This window comes from Salmo trutta, chromosome 31 (genome assembly GCF_901001165.1).
Source record: "Salmo trutta chromosome 31, fSalTru1.1, whole genome shotgun sequence".
Classification (NCBI taxonomy): Eukaryota; Metazoa; Chordata; class Actinopteri; order Salmoniformes; family Salmonidae; genus Salmo; species Salmo trutta.
Genome location: NC_042987.1, coordinates 28,967,590 through 28,983,869, shown reverse-complemented (window position 1 = coordinate 28,983,869; position 16,280 = coordinate 28,967,590). Strand labels below are relative to the sequence as shown.

Here is a 16,280-nt window from a genome sequence, read left to right as displayed (position 1 = left end):
ACTCAGCGACATTTGGCAGCAGGAGAAAACCGGAAGCAAATCCTTCAAATTAAAAGTGGTAAGGACTCTTACAGAAAATACTACACACTAGTGAAGACAATTCGAATTTCGTATGAACACGGGCAACTATATAATTCTACAGCAACCTCCTTATTGTAGCGTTATTTTTCCAAATGGCTTTTATTTTGCAATATGGCTAAACAAACTCACTGAAAACCGGAAGTTCTGAAATTGTGATGCTTGTGGAACACGCGCGTAGTAGAAAGACACGGATGGAGATTCCTGATCAAAAACAAGGTATGTTCTTGTTGCTGGTTCTATATAATCGTACTGTTTCTTAGTAACCACCGGTAATAATTGCAGATGAATGTACGTCTTTCTGATGAATGGGCTAATCAACAAATGTATTGATTATTGTTAGTTCAGTGACATAATGCAGCATTTAGCTAGCTTCTAGCATTGTTAGCTTAGGCGCGATATCAGTTAACATGTAACTAGTTGTGTACTGTATCTACTACGATTTAAATCGACTAAAAGAGCTGTCTGTTTAACTTGCTTAGTTAGCGGCTAGCCCACACTGGCTTCATCGAAGTAGCTACAAACTAGCAAGTCAGTGACTAGTAAGCTAACTTAACAGTACAGTTGTTAGCGAGTGACTGCTTTGAAGTTGTAACAAGCTAATGTTATCCTTGGCTTGAATCCAGTCCACTGCAAACAGAGTGTTCATAGTCAAAAGGTTGGCCATCAAGTTAGCTAGTTATTGATGTCTATATGGTTACAACTTGCAGAGAAATCCTTGCGGATGTCAATGCACTCACTTAACGTTAGCTACTTAACTAAGCATTATAGCATTGACTGTGTGATATGGACCTCATAATGGACGATTTTGAGAAAATGTCTGCTTAACGTTAGATGTTGGCAAAATTCAGTTGTGAACCTATATCAGCTAGCTACATACAGGTAACTGCCAAAATAAAGGAAACACTTGAGTAAATGAGGGATACAAAGTATATTGAAATCAGGTGCTTCTTCACAGATGTGGTTCCTGAGGAAATTAAGCAATTAGCATTACATAATGTTTAGGGTCATGTATAAAAATGCCCAGTTGCTAATTTTTTTGGTCTACCGTGGCTAGATCAAGACATCTCAGTGATTTTGAAAGAGGAGACTCAAAGGAGCATAGGGGGTTTAAAGGGTGTGTGTGTGTCTCAGTCACCAGATCTCAACCCAAATGAACACTAATTGGAGATTCTGGTGCCCCGCCAGAGACAGCATTTTCCACTACCAACAAAACACCACATTATGGAATTTCTTGTGGAAGAATGGTGTCGCATCCCTCGAATAGAGATCCAAGACACTTGTAGAATCTATGCCAAGGCGCATAGAAGCTGTTCTGGTGTCTCGTTGTGGTGCAACGCCATATTAAAACACTTTATGTTGGTGTTTCCTTTATTTTGGCAGTTACCTGTACCTTTCAAGTTTAATATTATTCTCTTCATTGTGTAGAAGTCAATTGTGTCAGAAGATGAGTTCGCAACAATATTCACGACCGGGAATACCCCCTGGTATGGGGAAAAAAATGATTCCTGGAGGAAACACTGCAATGGTGGCTAGTAGTCAACCAAACACAACAGGTAATATCATGCAACCTGTTGAACTAACTCGCTTTGTATCACAGCTTTTACAACTATTTGTAATGGTTAGTAAGTGTGAGAAATCATTGGTCAGTCAAGTCTGCTGCATAACAATGGTTAGTACTCCAACTCTTTGTACCACAGGTGGGACAGACGATAGCAGCCGTGACCCTCACCCAGACCACAGTCCTTATGACCGCCCCAGCGGTGGTGGTGGAGCACCAGGCTTTAGAGATGACAAGCAGGAGACAGTGGTGGTCAGGCCTTACCCCCAGGTCCACGGCCCCCCCCAGGGTCACCACCCAACACTACCTCAGCACCTGCCCCTCCAGCAGGGCATGCCTGTCACAGTGTCAGCCCCTCCACCGCACATTCCCCGGGGCCTGCCTCTGGCCTTCACTGAAGGACCTATAAAGGTATGGACGAGGGAGCTCAGAGTTCTGTCTGCTGCATTTACCTTCATTCTACTTTATCTAATCACTCCATGCCTTTCATAGGTGCAGTCATCTCTGAAGTCGCCCATACCCAGTCGAGTGATTGCCCCAGCACCAGCCAACATCCAGGGCCACATCTCCCTGCCACCCAAGGTGCCAAGCCACCTCACTGTAACCATGGAGAGCACTGTGCCTCCGACCCCCGGCATCCCTGTAGCAACTATCAGTGGCCAACAGGTAAGGACTGGTGTTGTTTACCGTTGTAATGTACCCCAGCAATAATATACCCTTTTAAGGTTACCCAATGTGATGACATGATGAAAAATGTGGTTCCAAATCTATAATGCTTTGTGTCCATGGGCGTGGCGTTTCCAGGGCAACCCCAGTAACCTGCACCATCACGTGCAGATCATTCGCAGCAATGGCCCGCCCCTGCAGCTCGGCTCCACTGGCGTTCCCCAGCACACCTTTACCTCCCATCTACCACGAGGTTAGTCGCATAGCCCAGAGCAGATAGAAACTTTTATCATTCAGAAAATAGTCAAGGTGCTTACCTTGACCAAACAAAGCACACCATAGTGGTTGGTTCATATTTTAACCCACTCTAGGTCCTCACCAAAACCATCCTAAGCACAGACATGTCTAACTGTTGTTCATGTATGTTTCCAGGAGCTGCTGCAGCGGCTGTGATGTCCAGTTCCAAAGGACCCACCGTACTGAGACCTGTTACAGGCCCTGGTAGTGGTACTGGCCCACCTACTGTCCAGCACATCATCCACCAGCCTATCCAGTCCCGGCCAATAGTAACAACGTCCACGGCTGTGTTGCCCACGGTGGTTGCCCCGGTAACGGCCACCAGGCCTCAGTCCCCGGTGGTTAGCTCAGCCACGCACTCCGCAGAGATGGTTCATGGGTACGACATGCTCAAAGCATTAACTTTGAACCATTTTTTACTGTTTTATTTTGTGTATGTGTGTGTATATGCCATTTAGCAGATGCTTTATTCAAACCGACTTGGTCATACATCCGTTTTTTTATTTTTTATGTCCAGGTAATCAAACCCACTATCCTGGCATTGCAAGCGCCAGGCTCTACGAACTAAGCTCCACATTGTGTAAATGTGTCTAGATAGTGCCCAATACTATTCCAGCTATTGCAGGTGTACGTAAAACCAATGTTAACTCTCCTCTTGTTCTCTTCCATCAGGCGTCCAGGGCTGACCATTCACCCCCCTCCAGCCACTCTGAGCATCCAGCGTCCTTCCCAATCTCGGGAGACCCCCACACGCATCACCCTGCCCTCTCACCCTGCCATCGGGGGTCAGAAACCCCAGCTGTACAACACCATGGCACAGAAGCCCATATTCAGCAATGTTACTCCTGTCGCTGCAGCAACTGTTGCCCCCATATTAGCCACCAATACTGCTCCATCGCCTAGCACGACAGGTATGATACTATTGTTGTGATACAGAGAGGTCTAACTCATCTATTTTCATTTCAGCATCATATTCAAGTTTTAAGTCACATGCACAAGTACAGTGAAATGCCTTTCTTGCAAGCTCCAAACCCAACAATGCACTAATCAATATCAATATAGCACTAAAAATAACATAAGGTAGAACAAAAACACACAAGAAATAGAAATAAAAAGAACATGATAAAGTAAGAAGCTATATACAGGGTCAGTTCCAATACCATATTTACAATGTGCAGGGATACTGGAGTGATAGAGGTAGATATGTATAGGGGGAAGGTTGACAGGGATACTGGAGTGATAGAGGTAGATATGTATAGGGGCGAGGTGACTATATACAGGGTCAGTTCCTATACCATATTTACAATGTGCAGGGATACTGGAGTGATAGAGGTAGATATGTATAGGGGGAAGGTTGACAGGGATACTGGAGTGATAGAGGTAGATATGTATAGGGGGAAGGTAACAGGGATACTGGAGTGATAGAGGCAGATATGTATAGGGGTGAGGTGACAAGGCATCAGATATATGATAGAGTAGCAGCAGGATAATTGGTGATTATATGTGTAGAGTCCCGTGAGTGTGCATAGATCAGTGCAAAAATAAAATACAAGGGTCAACTCAGTCCATGTAGCCATTCTGTTAGCTATTCAACAGTCTTATGGGTTGGGGACAGAACCGTTCGGGAGCCTGTTGATGTCAGACTTGATGCACCGGTACAGCTTGCTGTGCGGAAGCAGAGGGAACAGTTAGCAAGACTAAATGTCTCCTTTATTCTGTTTTAATTGTGTAATAACCACATCGTACCTCACCCAGGCTCAGGACCCCACCCCAACAGTAACATTGTCACCATGGCGATGCCCTCTCATTCCTCCCACGCCACAGCAGTCACCACGTCCAACATCCCCGTGGGTAAGTATCTCAATCATTCATGTTGGAGTCAAAGGCACCAGGCTACTCTCTGGAGTAACATACTCCACATGTCATGTTTACTTATCTAATAAGTCATTGGTGTGAGTAGAGAGACTATTAAAAACAGTGACACATTGAGTTAACATCTGCCGAACTGATAGCAACAAATTGAATTTATAGCACCAGTCCCTATGGAGGGATTTTATGTTGTGAAATGAAATTTGCACCCCATTCCACCTCCACCCTCTTCAGCTAAAGTGGTTCCCCAGCCAATTGCCCATACCTCGCCCAGGATCCAACCGGAGTACCCTGGAGAGAGGGGCAACTTGATCCCCATCTCAGGCCCCCGCTCCTCCCCCAACCCCATCACCATGGAGGCCCGCAGTGACAGCAGGTCAGAGACGGGCACGGCTAGATTTTTATTTTGGGTTGACGATAATGCATGCATCAACAAGATGAGTATCTGATCCCAGAGGATAGCACATGAAAACACTTCATGTTTCTCGATTGTCCTGGGCTACATATCAATAGTCTAAAATGTCTTCTCCTTATTTCTGCTGTACTTGGAGTAAATTTCTGGTTGAAAGCTGAAAATGTTATGAAAAGGCAAAAGTTGTGTTTTTTATCTTATTCAGTTGACATGCATTCTCTCCCCCCCCCCCCCCCCCCCCCCACAGGCAATCGGTGCCAGTGCAGTTTCAGTACTTCCTGCCTACCTACCCTTCTTCGTCGTACCCTCTGACACACACCTACACCCCCATCACCAGCTCTGTTTCAACCATCCGACAGTACCCAGGTACCACTCACCTCTTCTCTTACTATTTAAATCACTGCTTCCATATGACTCTGTAACCAATCAGATATTTGGAATTCTCGGGGTATAATGATGTTTATAATGATGCTGATGATAATGCTCTGTAATGATGATGATCATACTAGATGATGATGATGACCAATTATAAAAATGCTAGATAATGAAAGTACTGAACTAACTCTCACTTCAATCAAGATGAATGATAATTTTGTATTATTAAATCACTAGTTTCTTGTTCTGGCTTCCCAAGCCAGTCTAACCCAATTGTGGGCTAGTGTAATCTGTCTCTAAACAAGTCTCTAACCCTGTGTGTGTCAACCCCAACCCCTCGTCTCTGTTTCCTGTCACCTCCACAGTAACCCCTCAGGCCCCCAGCGGCACGGCCATGCAGACCCAGACCAGTGTGGGCGTAGCGTCGGCGGTGCACCTCAACCCCATGCAGCTGATGACGGTGGACCGCATCGCTCAGATCAACACGCAGAACATCCAGCCCGCCGCCATGGCCACGCAGGGCATCAAGTCAACCAACATCAGCACCCAGGGCTTGCACACGGCCACGGGTCAGATCACTGCGCAAAACATCCAACCTGTGCCCATCAACCAACAGCAGCCAGTCATTGAGAACAAGACCTCAGGTGAGTTGGTGAACAAAGAAGTTTAAGTTTCGTTGGAAGTTTGAAGAGGTTTGAATCTATCAAATTGTATTTATAAAGCCCTTTTCACATCAGCAAATGTCAAAGTGCTATACAGAAACCCAGCCTAAAACCCCAAACAGCAAGCAATGCAGATGTAGAAGCACGGTGGCTAGGAAAAACTCCCTAGAAAGTCAGGAACCTAGGAAGAAACCTAGAGAGGAACCAGGCTCTGAGGGGTGGCCAGTCCTCTTCTGGCTGTGCCAGGTGGAGATTATCAGAGTGCATTCCTAGGTTCCTACCTTTCTAGTGGGGGTTTCCTAGCCACCGTACTTCTGCATTGCTTGCTGTTTGGGGTTTTAGTCTGGGTTTCTGTATAGCACTTTGATATCGGCTGATGTAAAAGGGCTTTATCAATACATTTGATTGAATAGGGAGCCATTTTTATTATGTTGAACACTGGTGGACCAAGCACAGGAAGTAGCTCTTTGAGTCGTTTAGTTGGAATAGGGACCAGTATGCAGCTTGACGGTTTAGAGGCCATGACTATTTTCATGAATGTGTCTAGAGATGTACGATTAGAAAATTTGAGTATCTCCATTGATCAGTTCTGTGCAGACTCAGGACAACTGAGCTTTGAAGAAATACGCAGATTCAAAGAGGAGTCTGTAATTTGCTTTCTAATGATTATGAATTTATCAACTTCATGAATTTATCACTGAAGTGAAAGACATCCTCTCTTGGGGAATGCTGCTTTTTAGTTAGCTTTGCAACAGTATCAATAAGAAATGTTGGATTGTCCTTATTCTCCTCAATTAGGTTGGAAAAATAAGATGATTAAGCAGCAGTGAGGGTTCTTTGATATTGCACGATACTGTCTTTCCAAGCTAGTCGGAAGGCTTCCAGTTTGGTGGAGGGCGATTTCCATTGCAATTTTCTGGAAGCTTGCTTCAGGTCTCGGGTATTTTCTGAAAGCTTGCTTCAGGTCTCGGGTATTTTCTGAAAGCTTGCTTCAGGTCTCGGGTATTTTCTGAAAGCTTGCTTCAGGTCTCGGGTATTTTCTGAAAGCTTGCTTCAGGTCTCGGGTATTTTCTGAAAGCTTGCTTCAGGGCTCGGGTATTTTCTGGAAGCTTGCTTCAGGGCTCGGGTATTTTCTGTATACCAGGGAGCAAATTTCTTGTGACAAATGTTTTCTTTTAGGGGTGCGACTGCATCTAGGGTATTATGCAAGGTTATATTTAGATCCTCAGTTAAGTGGTTAACCGGTTTTTGTCCTCCGACGTCCTTGAGTAGGTGGAGGGAGTCTGGTAGGGCATCTAGGAATCTTTGGGTTTCTGAGAATTGATAGCATGACTTTTGATGATCCTTGGTTGGGGTCTGAGCAGATTATTTGTTTCGATTGCAAATGTAATAAGATAGTCCAGGAATATGAGGAAAAACATTTAGATCCACAATATTTATTCCACGGGACAAAACTAGGTCCAGGGTATGACTGTGGCAATGTGTAGTTCCGGAAACATGTTGGACAAACCCCACTGAGCCGATGATGGCTCCGAAAGCCTTTTGGAGTGGGTCTGTGGACTTTTCCGTGTGAATACTGAAGTCAACAATAACGTGAATATTATCTGCCATGACTACGAGGTCCGATAGGAACTCAGTGAGGAACGCTGTATACAGTCCATTAGCCTGTGAACAGTACCTATAAAAGGTGATTGAGTAGGCTGCATAGATGTCCTGACTAGAAGCTCAAAAGACAAAAAAATGTATGTAAATTGAAATTTGCTGTCATAAATGTTAGCAACACCTTAGCCTTTGCGGGATGCGCGGGGGATATGGTCACTAGTGTAACCAGGAGGAAAGGCCTCATTTAACACAGTAAATTCATCAGGCTTGAGCCATGTTTCAGTCAGGCCAATCACATCAAGATTATGATCAGTGATTAGTTCATTGACTACGACTGCCTTGGAAGTGAGGGATCTTACATTATGTAACCCTATTTTGAGATGTCAGTCTCTTTCAGGAATGGAGGTTCCAGTGAGACTGCTAAGGCGAGCGCCTGCTAGATTGAGGCACAGACACGGTCTCAATGGGGAAAGCTGATTTGACTGCGTTAGTGGCAGACTCCACTAAGCTGGCTATCTCATTGTGGAGCTGGAGGAGTTAGAGCCCTGTCTATGTTCATTGATAAGATGAGCACCCCTCCAGCTAGGATGGAGTCTGTCACTCAGCAGGTCAGGCTTGGTCCTGTTTGTCGGTGAGGGCCAATCAACACATTCTATTTTTTGGGAGGGGCAGAAAAGTTTTCAACCAGCGATTGAGTTGAGTGTAAATCAGTTAGACTATGCTGTAGAGCTCATCACTCCCCCTAACTGGCCGACATCTTTGTAGCTGATTTACACGCTCAAGCTATTTTGCCCTTGGTGACCTCTGACTGTTTCATCCTAACATCGTTGGTGCCGACGTGGATAACAATATACCTTTACTCTCGACACTCGCTAGTTTTAGCCTCAGCCAGCACCATCTTCAGATTAGCCTTTACGTCAGTAGCCCTGCACCCTGGTAAACAGTGTGTGATCGCTGGATGATTCTTTAAGTCTAATATTGCGGTTAATTGAGTCGCCAATGACTAGAGTTTTAAATTTTTCAGAGCTAATGGTGGGAGGCTTCGGCAGGCCATACCCCGTAACGGGTGAAGGAGAGACCTGAGAAGGCTCGGCCTCTGACTTCGACTCGTTGCTTAATGGGGAGGACCCGTTTAGAAAGTTTCTATCGGCTGAATGAGCGACACCGGTTGAGCATGCCGACAGCATTTCTTTCCATTAGTCTTGAGAAAATTGTCCGGCTGCGGGGACTGTCCAGGGGAATTTATACTACAGTACTAGCTGTACTTACTGGTGGCAGAGACATTGTTTCATCCTGGTCTAACGCTTGCAACACAGCTATCTTCACCAGTAACTTCTGATAGTTCTCCTGTATGATGAGTACAACGACTGCAATAAGATGGCATAGTGTTAATGTTTCTACTTAGCGTTTTCGGTTGGTGGAGGTTCTGTAGAACCATGTCCAGATAAAAAGTATCTGGGGTGAAAAAGTTGAGCGATTAAAAAATGAAGATGTTGGTTGTTACGTACGCCTCTTGGCGGAAGGAACACAACACCCTGCCTCAACTCCCCGTGGAGTGAAAAAGGTGTGTGATTGTAGGTGCGGGGAAGGATGACAGAAGCAGAGAGAAATACAGTTTGCAGGGAATTTATTCTTCCTTATACACATTAAGGTGGGGAAAAAGGGGCTGGACGGAACCAAAGAAAGTAAAAGTAAGAGTCCCCTCTCCTAACCTTTAGCACCAACTGGCACCTAACCAAAATACAGGTGGTGGTCCGCCCAGGTCGGACCTAACCTTTTAGCACCAACTGGCACACTAACCAAAATACAGGTGGTGGTCCACCCAGGTCTGACCTAACCTTTAGCACCAACTGGCACCTAACCAAAATACAGGTGGTGGTCCGCCCAGGTCTGACCTAACCTTTAGCACCAACTGGTACGCTAACCAAAATACAGGTGGTGGTCCGCCCAGGTCTTACCTAGTGTGCATAGACAGATTCAATACTACGGGTTATGTATGCCCGCAGGCCTCTTGCCTAAACACTCCCAAGGTGTGTTCCGCTTCCCCCCCCCCCCCGGGAACAAATGAAACAGAATAATTCACCAATACTTTGAACAATTTCAATAAACCAAAGTACTAAGTCCTATGGCATACACATACCTCTGCAGGAGCGGCTACAAAATACTTTCAACAACTTATACAGACCAACACAGGACATACAAAGAAGCTCTCTCCTCCTGACAAAAGAACACTGGCTTTTATCCAGCTGGAGAAGGAGTTGTAATTGCAGATAGCTGTATCCCTTGACGACGAGAGGGAGGGGTCAGAGCTCCAATCTGCGATGGGGTCAACCAATCAGCTGCTTTTGGAATCCAGGAAGCCATTTCTTGAAATACACACACACACACACACACACACACACACACACACACACACACACACACACACAAACAAACCCACAACACCGAAACTGGGGAACGTAACATTGTTAAATGTATTAAAAGTAAAAACCAAAAAGTTGGCAGATAGCCAAGTAGCAACAGACACACAACAACATGGAGACAAGTCCAGAATTGTCGAGTCTGAGATTTACATATTATGAATATAATACATATATCGTTCTACAGATTTCCTCCACTCTCTAAAGTTCTCATGATATTAATTTGTAGGTTCAAATTAATTTAGTTGTCTGGAAAAAATACCGTAACATTGTTCTTTATTCTTAGTTGTGTTAGCAGACGGCTCCACTCTGGTAGCCAACCCCATTGGCCAGCCGTTCGGCAGCACCCAGTCTTCCACCTGCATTGGGCAGACACACCCCCAGAACACTGGGCCTGGTGCCCCCACCCTGCTGTCCTCCCCCCGGCCTAGCATCCTGCGCAAGAAGCCTGCCAATGAAGGGTGAGTTTAGAACACCCCTCTGTTTTCCTCTGGATGCTACAACTTACTAGAGCAGTGGTCCTGGCGAGCTACGGGGTGTGCATGTTTTTGTTCCAGCCCAGCACTAACCCGTTTCTGTTTGCCCTATAAAGGTCTGCTGTGAGGAAGAACCTGATCCCAGAGGCCACCAGCCCCAGGATAGATGGAGGCATCAGGCCTGCATCAGGGTAGGACTTAGCACAGCACCTTGTTAGTAGGTCCTGATCACAGTAGATGCTGATTACACACGCTGGTATCCTCAGTAGATGCTGATTACACACGCTGGTATCCTCAGTAGATGCCGAATACACACGCTGGTTTCCTTCAACTACATCTTGTAGTTAAAAATGATTTTGTGATTGATATCTTCCCTGTTCACCCAGTATGAAGCACAAGGCTGATCTCCATGTGTCCCTGGCTCCCCCGTTGACGTCGTCCTCCATGGAAGCGCTGCCCAGCCATCAGATCAATGAGCAGCAGCCCTCTCAGCCAATCCAGACCCTCCTCTCAGTGTCCGCACCCCCACACTCCCAGCCTGGCCCCGCCATGTCCGCCATTACTCCACCAATCTCGTCTATGGCCAACGTGGTGGTTCCGCCTACACAGGCAGCGGCCAGTAGCACAGCGGCATGTGGAATAAGCTCCACCCTCCCTGAGATCAAGATAAAGCAGGAAGTGGAGCCTATGGATACCTCCAAAGCGGGTACATTTGAATTGAAAGATTTATTTCTCTGTAACACTTTTTGTTTTATTGATGTCCTTCTATTGCTGATATGGTGTACGATGCTTTTACCTTTTTAAATCAGAATGAATAAGAGGGCGGGCTGATCCTGGATCATTATTCCTAGTCTGAGACACTCTGTGAATATGGGCCTCGCCCCTCATCTCCCTCCAGGTCCCCCTATGCCCCATTGCGGTGCCCCCATATTGTCCATGATGCCCGGTGGGGACGTGATCCTCGGGGCCTCCCCCAGGAAGAAGCCCCGGAAGCAGCAGCACGTCATCTCCACGGAGGAGAGCGAGATGATGGAGACCAACAGCACAGACGAGGAGAAGGTCCTGGCCAGACCACACAGCATGAGGCCCGAGAAACGCAAGTCGCCCCCCAAGGAGTACATAGGTAAGGGAACATCCCTTGTGTGTGCGATTTGTTCCTAGTGAACGGTAAACTAGCCTCAGTAACTTGGAAACGGGCTCAAGTTAACTGCAGTCTTACATAATGTTTATTGCATTCTCCTCATTTTCAGACAATAAATCGTCATTGGCTAGAGTCTACTCCTGTTGTGGACTTTGCCTAAAGATTCACTAGTCTATAAGGACAAGACTTGTACAAGAACAGCCATATTAACCCTGTGAGTGACCTCTGTGTTTCTCTGCCCTGCAGATGAGGAGGGTGTGCGTTACGTCCCCACCCGTGCTCGCCCCCCGGTCACCCTCCTCCGCCACTACAGGAACCCCTGGAAGGCTGCCTACCACCACTTCCAGAGATACAGTGACATCCGGGTCAAAGGTCAGACCAACTTCTTTTATTGTTGATAACATTCAATGACATTCAACATTCAACTGTATTTCTAAAGAATGTTCATACATTCTGGGTTCTAAAAGCTTGTTGTGGTACTGAAATGCGCTTCTCGTGGGACTGACTGAAATGCGCTTCTCGTGGGACTGACTGAAATGCGCTTCTCGTGGGACTGACTGAAATGCGCTTCTCGTGGGACTGACTGAAATGCGCTTCTCGTGGACAAAAATGCCAGTAATGCTCTGGAGGCTTTTTGACATTGTTTATTTGTTGTTTTGTTTGTACAATCTAAATGACACAACAATTATTATTACAACAACATCACACACAAGGTTATTCTCTCTAGAGTGCACGCATATGAAAACATTTAGAACACACACACACACACACACACACACACACAAACCAAGAGGACTTCTTTCTATTGTGCTATGTGCACTGTGAAGCAAAACGGAAAGGAATTATTAGTATGCTATGAAAGCTAATGTCATTTGTTGTCATCACATCATTGTTAGACCTTTTCATTAGTAACGCTAGTGGGGGGAAAACACCAGTTAATTCCACTGTTCTGTTTTAGTAGTCTCCAGCATGGCTTGCTAGCAATTGACCAGTCACTTTCAAAGCACAAATATTTTATGACTAGGGTCTAGAGATTTTCCTACCCAGGAAAAACTCCTGACCCTAGTTATAATTAAATATATTAATGGTGTGTATTACTGTATTATTTTCTGCCATTTAATATAGAATTTAAAAAAAAATAGCTTTAAAACGGCAAGAATTTTTCTGAGCTCCATTGAGAAATTTGTAGAATTGCAGGAAATTGGCTTAAATGCTACAGTTTCTCTACACCGCCAAGATGGGGGGCCTCTAAAATGTTCTAAACAAAGTTGCCGCGCTAACGCCCACCACCTAAGCCCCTTTTTGATACAGAAAAAAACTGTATTATATTATAAAATGGCTTAATGGTGGTGTGTTGGAGGTATTACTGTATTATAAGGTGGCTTAATGGTGTGTTGACAGTATTACTGTATTATTATAAGATGGCTTAATGGTGTGTTGACTAGAGGTCGACCGATTAATCTGCATTGCCGATTTAATTAGGGCCGATTTCAAGTTTTCATAACAATCGGTAATCGGCATTGTTGGACACCGATTATGGCTGATTACATTGCATTCCACGAGGAAACTGCGTGGCAGGCTGACCACCTTTTACGCGAGTGCAGCAAGAGGCCAAGGTAAGTTGCTAGTTAGCATTAAAGTTATGTTATAAAAAAACAATCAATCTTCACATAATCACTAGTTAACCTAGTAATATCATCAACTATGTGTAGTTAACTAGCTTGTCCTGCGTTGCATATAATCAATGCGGTGCCTGTTAATTTATCATCGAATCACAGCCTACTTCGCCAAACGGGTGATGATTTAACAAAAGCACAATCGTTGCACGAATGTACCTAAAAATCAATACACAGAAGTATATTTTTTTTAAACCTGCATATTTAGTTAAAAGAAATCCAGGTTAGCTGGCAATATTAAACTAGGGAAATTGTGTCACTTCTCTTGCGTTCATTGCACGCAGAGTCAGGGTATATGCAACAGTTTGGGCCGCCTGGCTCTTTGCAAACTAATTTGCCAGAATTTTACATAATTATGACATAACATTGAAGGTTGTGCAATGTAACAGCAATATTTAGACTTATGGTTGCCACCCGTTCACTGAAAGAATAAACGTTTTGTTTTCAAAATGATAGTTTTCGGATTTGACCATATTAATGACCAAAGGCTCGTATTTCTGTGTTTACTTTATTATAATTAGGTCTATGATTTCATATTTGATACAGCAGTCTGACTGAGCGGTGGTAGGCAGCAGCAGGCTCGTAAGCATTCATTTAAACTTCCCTGCGTTTGCCAGCAGCTCTTCACAATGCTTGATCACAGCGCTGTTTATGACTTCAAGCCTATCAACTCCTGAGATTAGGCTGGCAATACTAAACTGCCTATTAGAACATCCAATAGTCAAAGGCATATGAAATACAAATGGTAAAGAGAGAAATAGTCGACGTGTCATAATTCCTATAATAACTGCAACCTAATATTTCTTTACTGGGAATATTGAAGAACTAGGAATATTGAACCGCTAGCTTTTATATGTTCTGAACAAGGAACTTAAACATTCGCTTTTTTACATGGCACATATTGCACTTTTACTTTCTTCTCCAACACTGTGTTTCTGCATTATTTAAACCAAATTGAGCATGTTTCATTATTTATTTGAGACTAAATAGATTTTATTTATGTATTATTAAGTTAAGTGTTCATTGTTCATTCAGTATTGTTGTAATTGTCATCATTTCATATATATATATATTTATATTTATTTATTTATTTTTTAATCGGCCGATTTTATAATCTCTATATGCTTTTTTTTGGTCCTCCAATAATCGGTATCGTCGTTGAAATATCATAATCGGTCGACCTCTAGTGTTAAAGGTGTTACTGTATTATTATTATTATACGATGGCTTAACCCTATCAGACCCGAGACCCTAGCAAAAATTGCCTTTTCATTTATCTGACCTTCATTTATGTGGCTGTCCAGCACTTATATTTAGCTTCACAATGAAGTGTTTTTACCATTATTCTTTTCAGGGTAACCAGGGCTACAAGTAGAACACAAAATAATTTGACAAATAGTTGCATTCATGAATTTTATTCACAAATGTCAATAACAAAAATAAGGTCTGCCAACGCAAAAACCTGTTTAAAAATCTATTTATATGAATGCTGTAAGTACAGAAATTGTTCGCTCATTGGGAAATTAATATCCACTAGCCAGTGACAACTGTTTGTAGTTTGACAGCAACTGTGAGCTTATTACAGTATTATTGACACTATGTCCTGGGATTTCCTACAATCTTCTATAACACCTTACCTTCTAATGACTCTTCTGTGGCTTGTGAGCATCATAGAACAAAACATGTCACATGTTCATGAGTCTTTTCATAAGTAGCTTTTAATAGTTTGAGCTACAAATTATTCGGGGGTGTCTCAAACACCACTAGCTCAGCCTCAATCCCACAGACTAATGGTTGGTATCTACGGATGCAGAAGAAATGGGCAAATGCAACTTTACACCACGGAAGTATGTAGCTCATTGGGTTAATGGTGTGGGACTCATTGGGTTACTTCCACAGGTCTTCCCTGTGGCTCAGTTGGTAGAGCATGGTGTTTGCAACGCCAGCATGGTGTGTGCAACGCCAGGGTTGTGGGTTCGATTCCCACGGGGGGCCAGTACAAAAACAAAATGCATGAAATGAAATGTATGTATTCACTACTGTAAGTCGCTCTGGATAAGAGCGTCTGCTAAATGACTAAAATGTAAATGTTAATGGTGTGTTGTTGAAGGTATTATTATATTATAACATGGCTTAATGGTGTGTTGTCATGGTTTCAGAGGAGAAGAAGGGCACCCTGCAGGACGTAGCCAATCAGAAGGGGGTGGTGTGCAGAGCGCAGGGCTGGAAGATGCACCTGTGTGCTGCACAGCTCATGCAGCTGGTGAGAAACGCTTCCCTTTTACGTGCAGTTAGCTGAATTTTAAGCACGACAAAAAGAGATCCTTGGAGTTATGAAGTTGGCGTGAAAAGGGGTGACTCTTAAAGTTATCCAAGTGGATCTCATTGTCTCGTGTCATTTAGCACGACGGCCATCTGCGCTGATGGTGCTTCATGGCAACGCGTCACATTGTATGACGTAGCTGTCAGAAGACAAAGAAGTGGTTCTATACCCATATTTTCTTAGAACAAGATACAGTAATTGTCCTCCTGAATAGCAGTCATTTGTGACGTCAATCATGTTGTATTGGTCTCTCTATTGTATCCCCAGACTAATCTGGAGCATGACGTGTACAGCCGCCTCACTACCCTCCAAGAGGGCCTGATCCCAAAGAAGAAGGCCGGGTCAGATGATGACATGCACCGTATCAACGAGCTCATACAGGTCAGAGGTCATACACACAACAACACAAAGGAAATCCATGCACGTCTGCTGCTCATGGGGAGGCCCAGAGTTTTCCCAGACCTGGTTACTTGACCAGGAAAAACTCTGGGCCTTAGTTATAGCCTACAAACCAAACAGGTTTTCCTGAGCACACGTTTAATCACAATATCTAAGAACTCACTATTCCCATAAACACTGCTACTACACTCATATTAAAGCCAGGCATGCTGCCCTGTAGCAGTATTTGGTCTGATTTGTTTAATCAATTCCACAGGCAGGTGTATATCATTTCTGAAGGCTCAAGGGAAAATCTACCTGGGCCTTTGTTATGAATGTCAGTCA

At 44.2% G+C, this 16,280-nt stretch overlaps 1 protein-coding gene across 3 annotated transcripts in view; it reads left to right on the top strand.

Annotated features, from left to right (window-relative positions):
• Nucleotides 1-12: 12 nt before the first annotated feature.
• The window catches only part of LOC115169882 (histone deacetylase complex subunit SAP130-like), an 18,455-nt gene continuing 2,187 nt past the window's right edge, over nucleotides 13-16,280 (top strand). The window contains exons 1-18 of one of the 3 annotated variants that reach the window (XM_029725954.1): nucleotides 13-297; nucleotides 1,507-1,634; nucleotides 1,779-2,050; nucleotides 2,132-2,305; nucleotides 2,444-2,558; nucleotides 2,738-2,981; nucleotides 3,275-3,513; nucleotides 4,358-4,453; nucleotides 4,706-4,847; nucleotides 5,131-5,249; nucleotides 5,624-5,902; nucleotides 10,229-10,403; nucleotides 10,535-10,609; nucleotides 10,805-11,124; nucleotides 11,317-11,541; nucleotides 11,806-11,931; nucleotides 15,394-15,497; nucleotides 15,825-15,938. In XM_029725954.1, coding sequence (XP_029581814.1) covers nucleotides 1,526-1,634; nucleotides 1,779-2,050; nucleotides 2,132-2,305; nucleotides 2,444-2,558; nucleotides 2,738-2,981; nucleotides 3,275-3,513; nucleotides 4,358-4,453; nucleotides 4,706-4,847; nucleotides 5,131-5,249; nucleotides 5,624-5,902; nucleotides 10,229-10,403; nucleotides 10,535-10,609; nucleotides 10,805-11,124; nucleotides 11,317-11,541; nucleotides 11,806-11,931; nucleotides 15,394-15,497; nucleotides 15,825-15,938 — 2,928 coding nt within the window. In that variant the 5' untranslated portion in view covers nucleotides 13-297; nucleotides 1,507-1,525. Of the gene's footprint in view, nucleotides 298-1,506; nucleotides 1,635-1,778; nucleotides 2,051-2,131; nucleotides 2,306-2,428; nucleotides 2,559-2,737; nucleotides 2,982-3,274; nucleotides 3,514-4,357; nucleotides 4,454-4,705; nucleotides 4,848-5,130; nucleotides 5,250-5,623; nucleotides 5,903-10,228; nucleotides 10,404-10,534; nucleotides 10,610-10,804; nucleotides 11,125-11,316; nucleotides 11,542-11,805; nucleotides 11,932-15,393; nucleotides 15,498-15,824; nucleotides 15,939-16,280 lie in introns of all 3 variants that reach the window. The other 2 variants (XM_029725952.1, XM_029725951.1) reach the window with 2 other exon arrangements.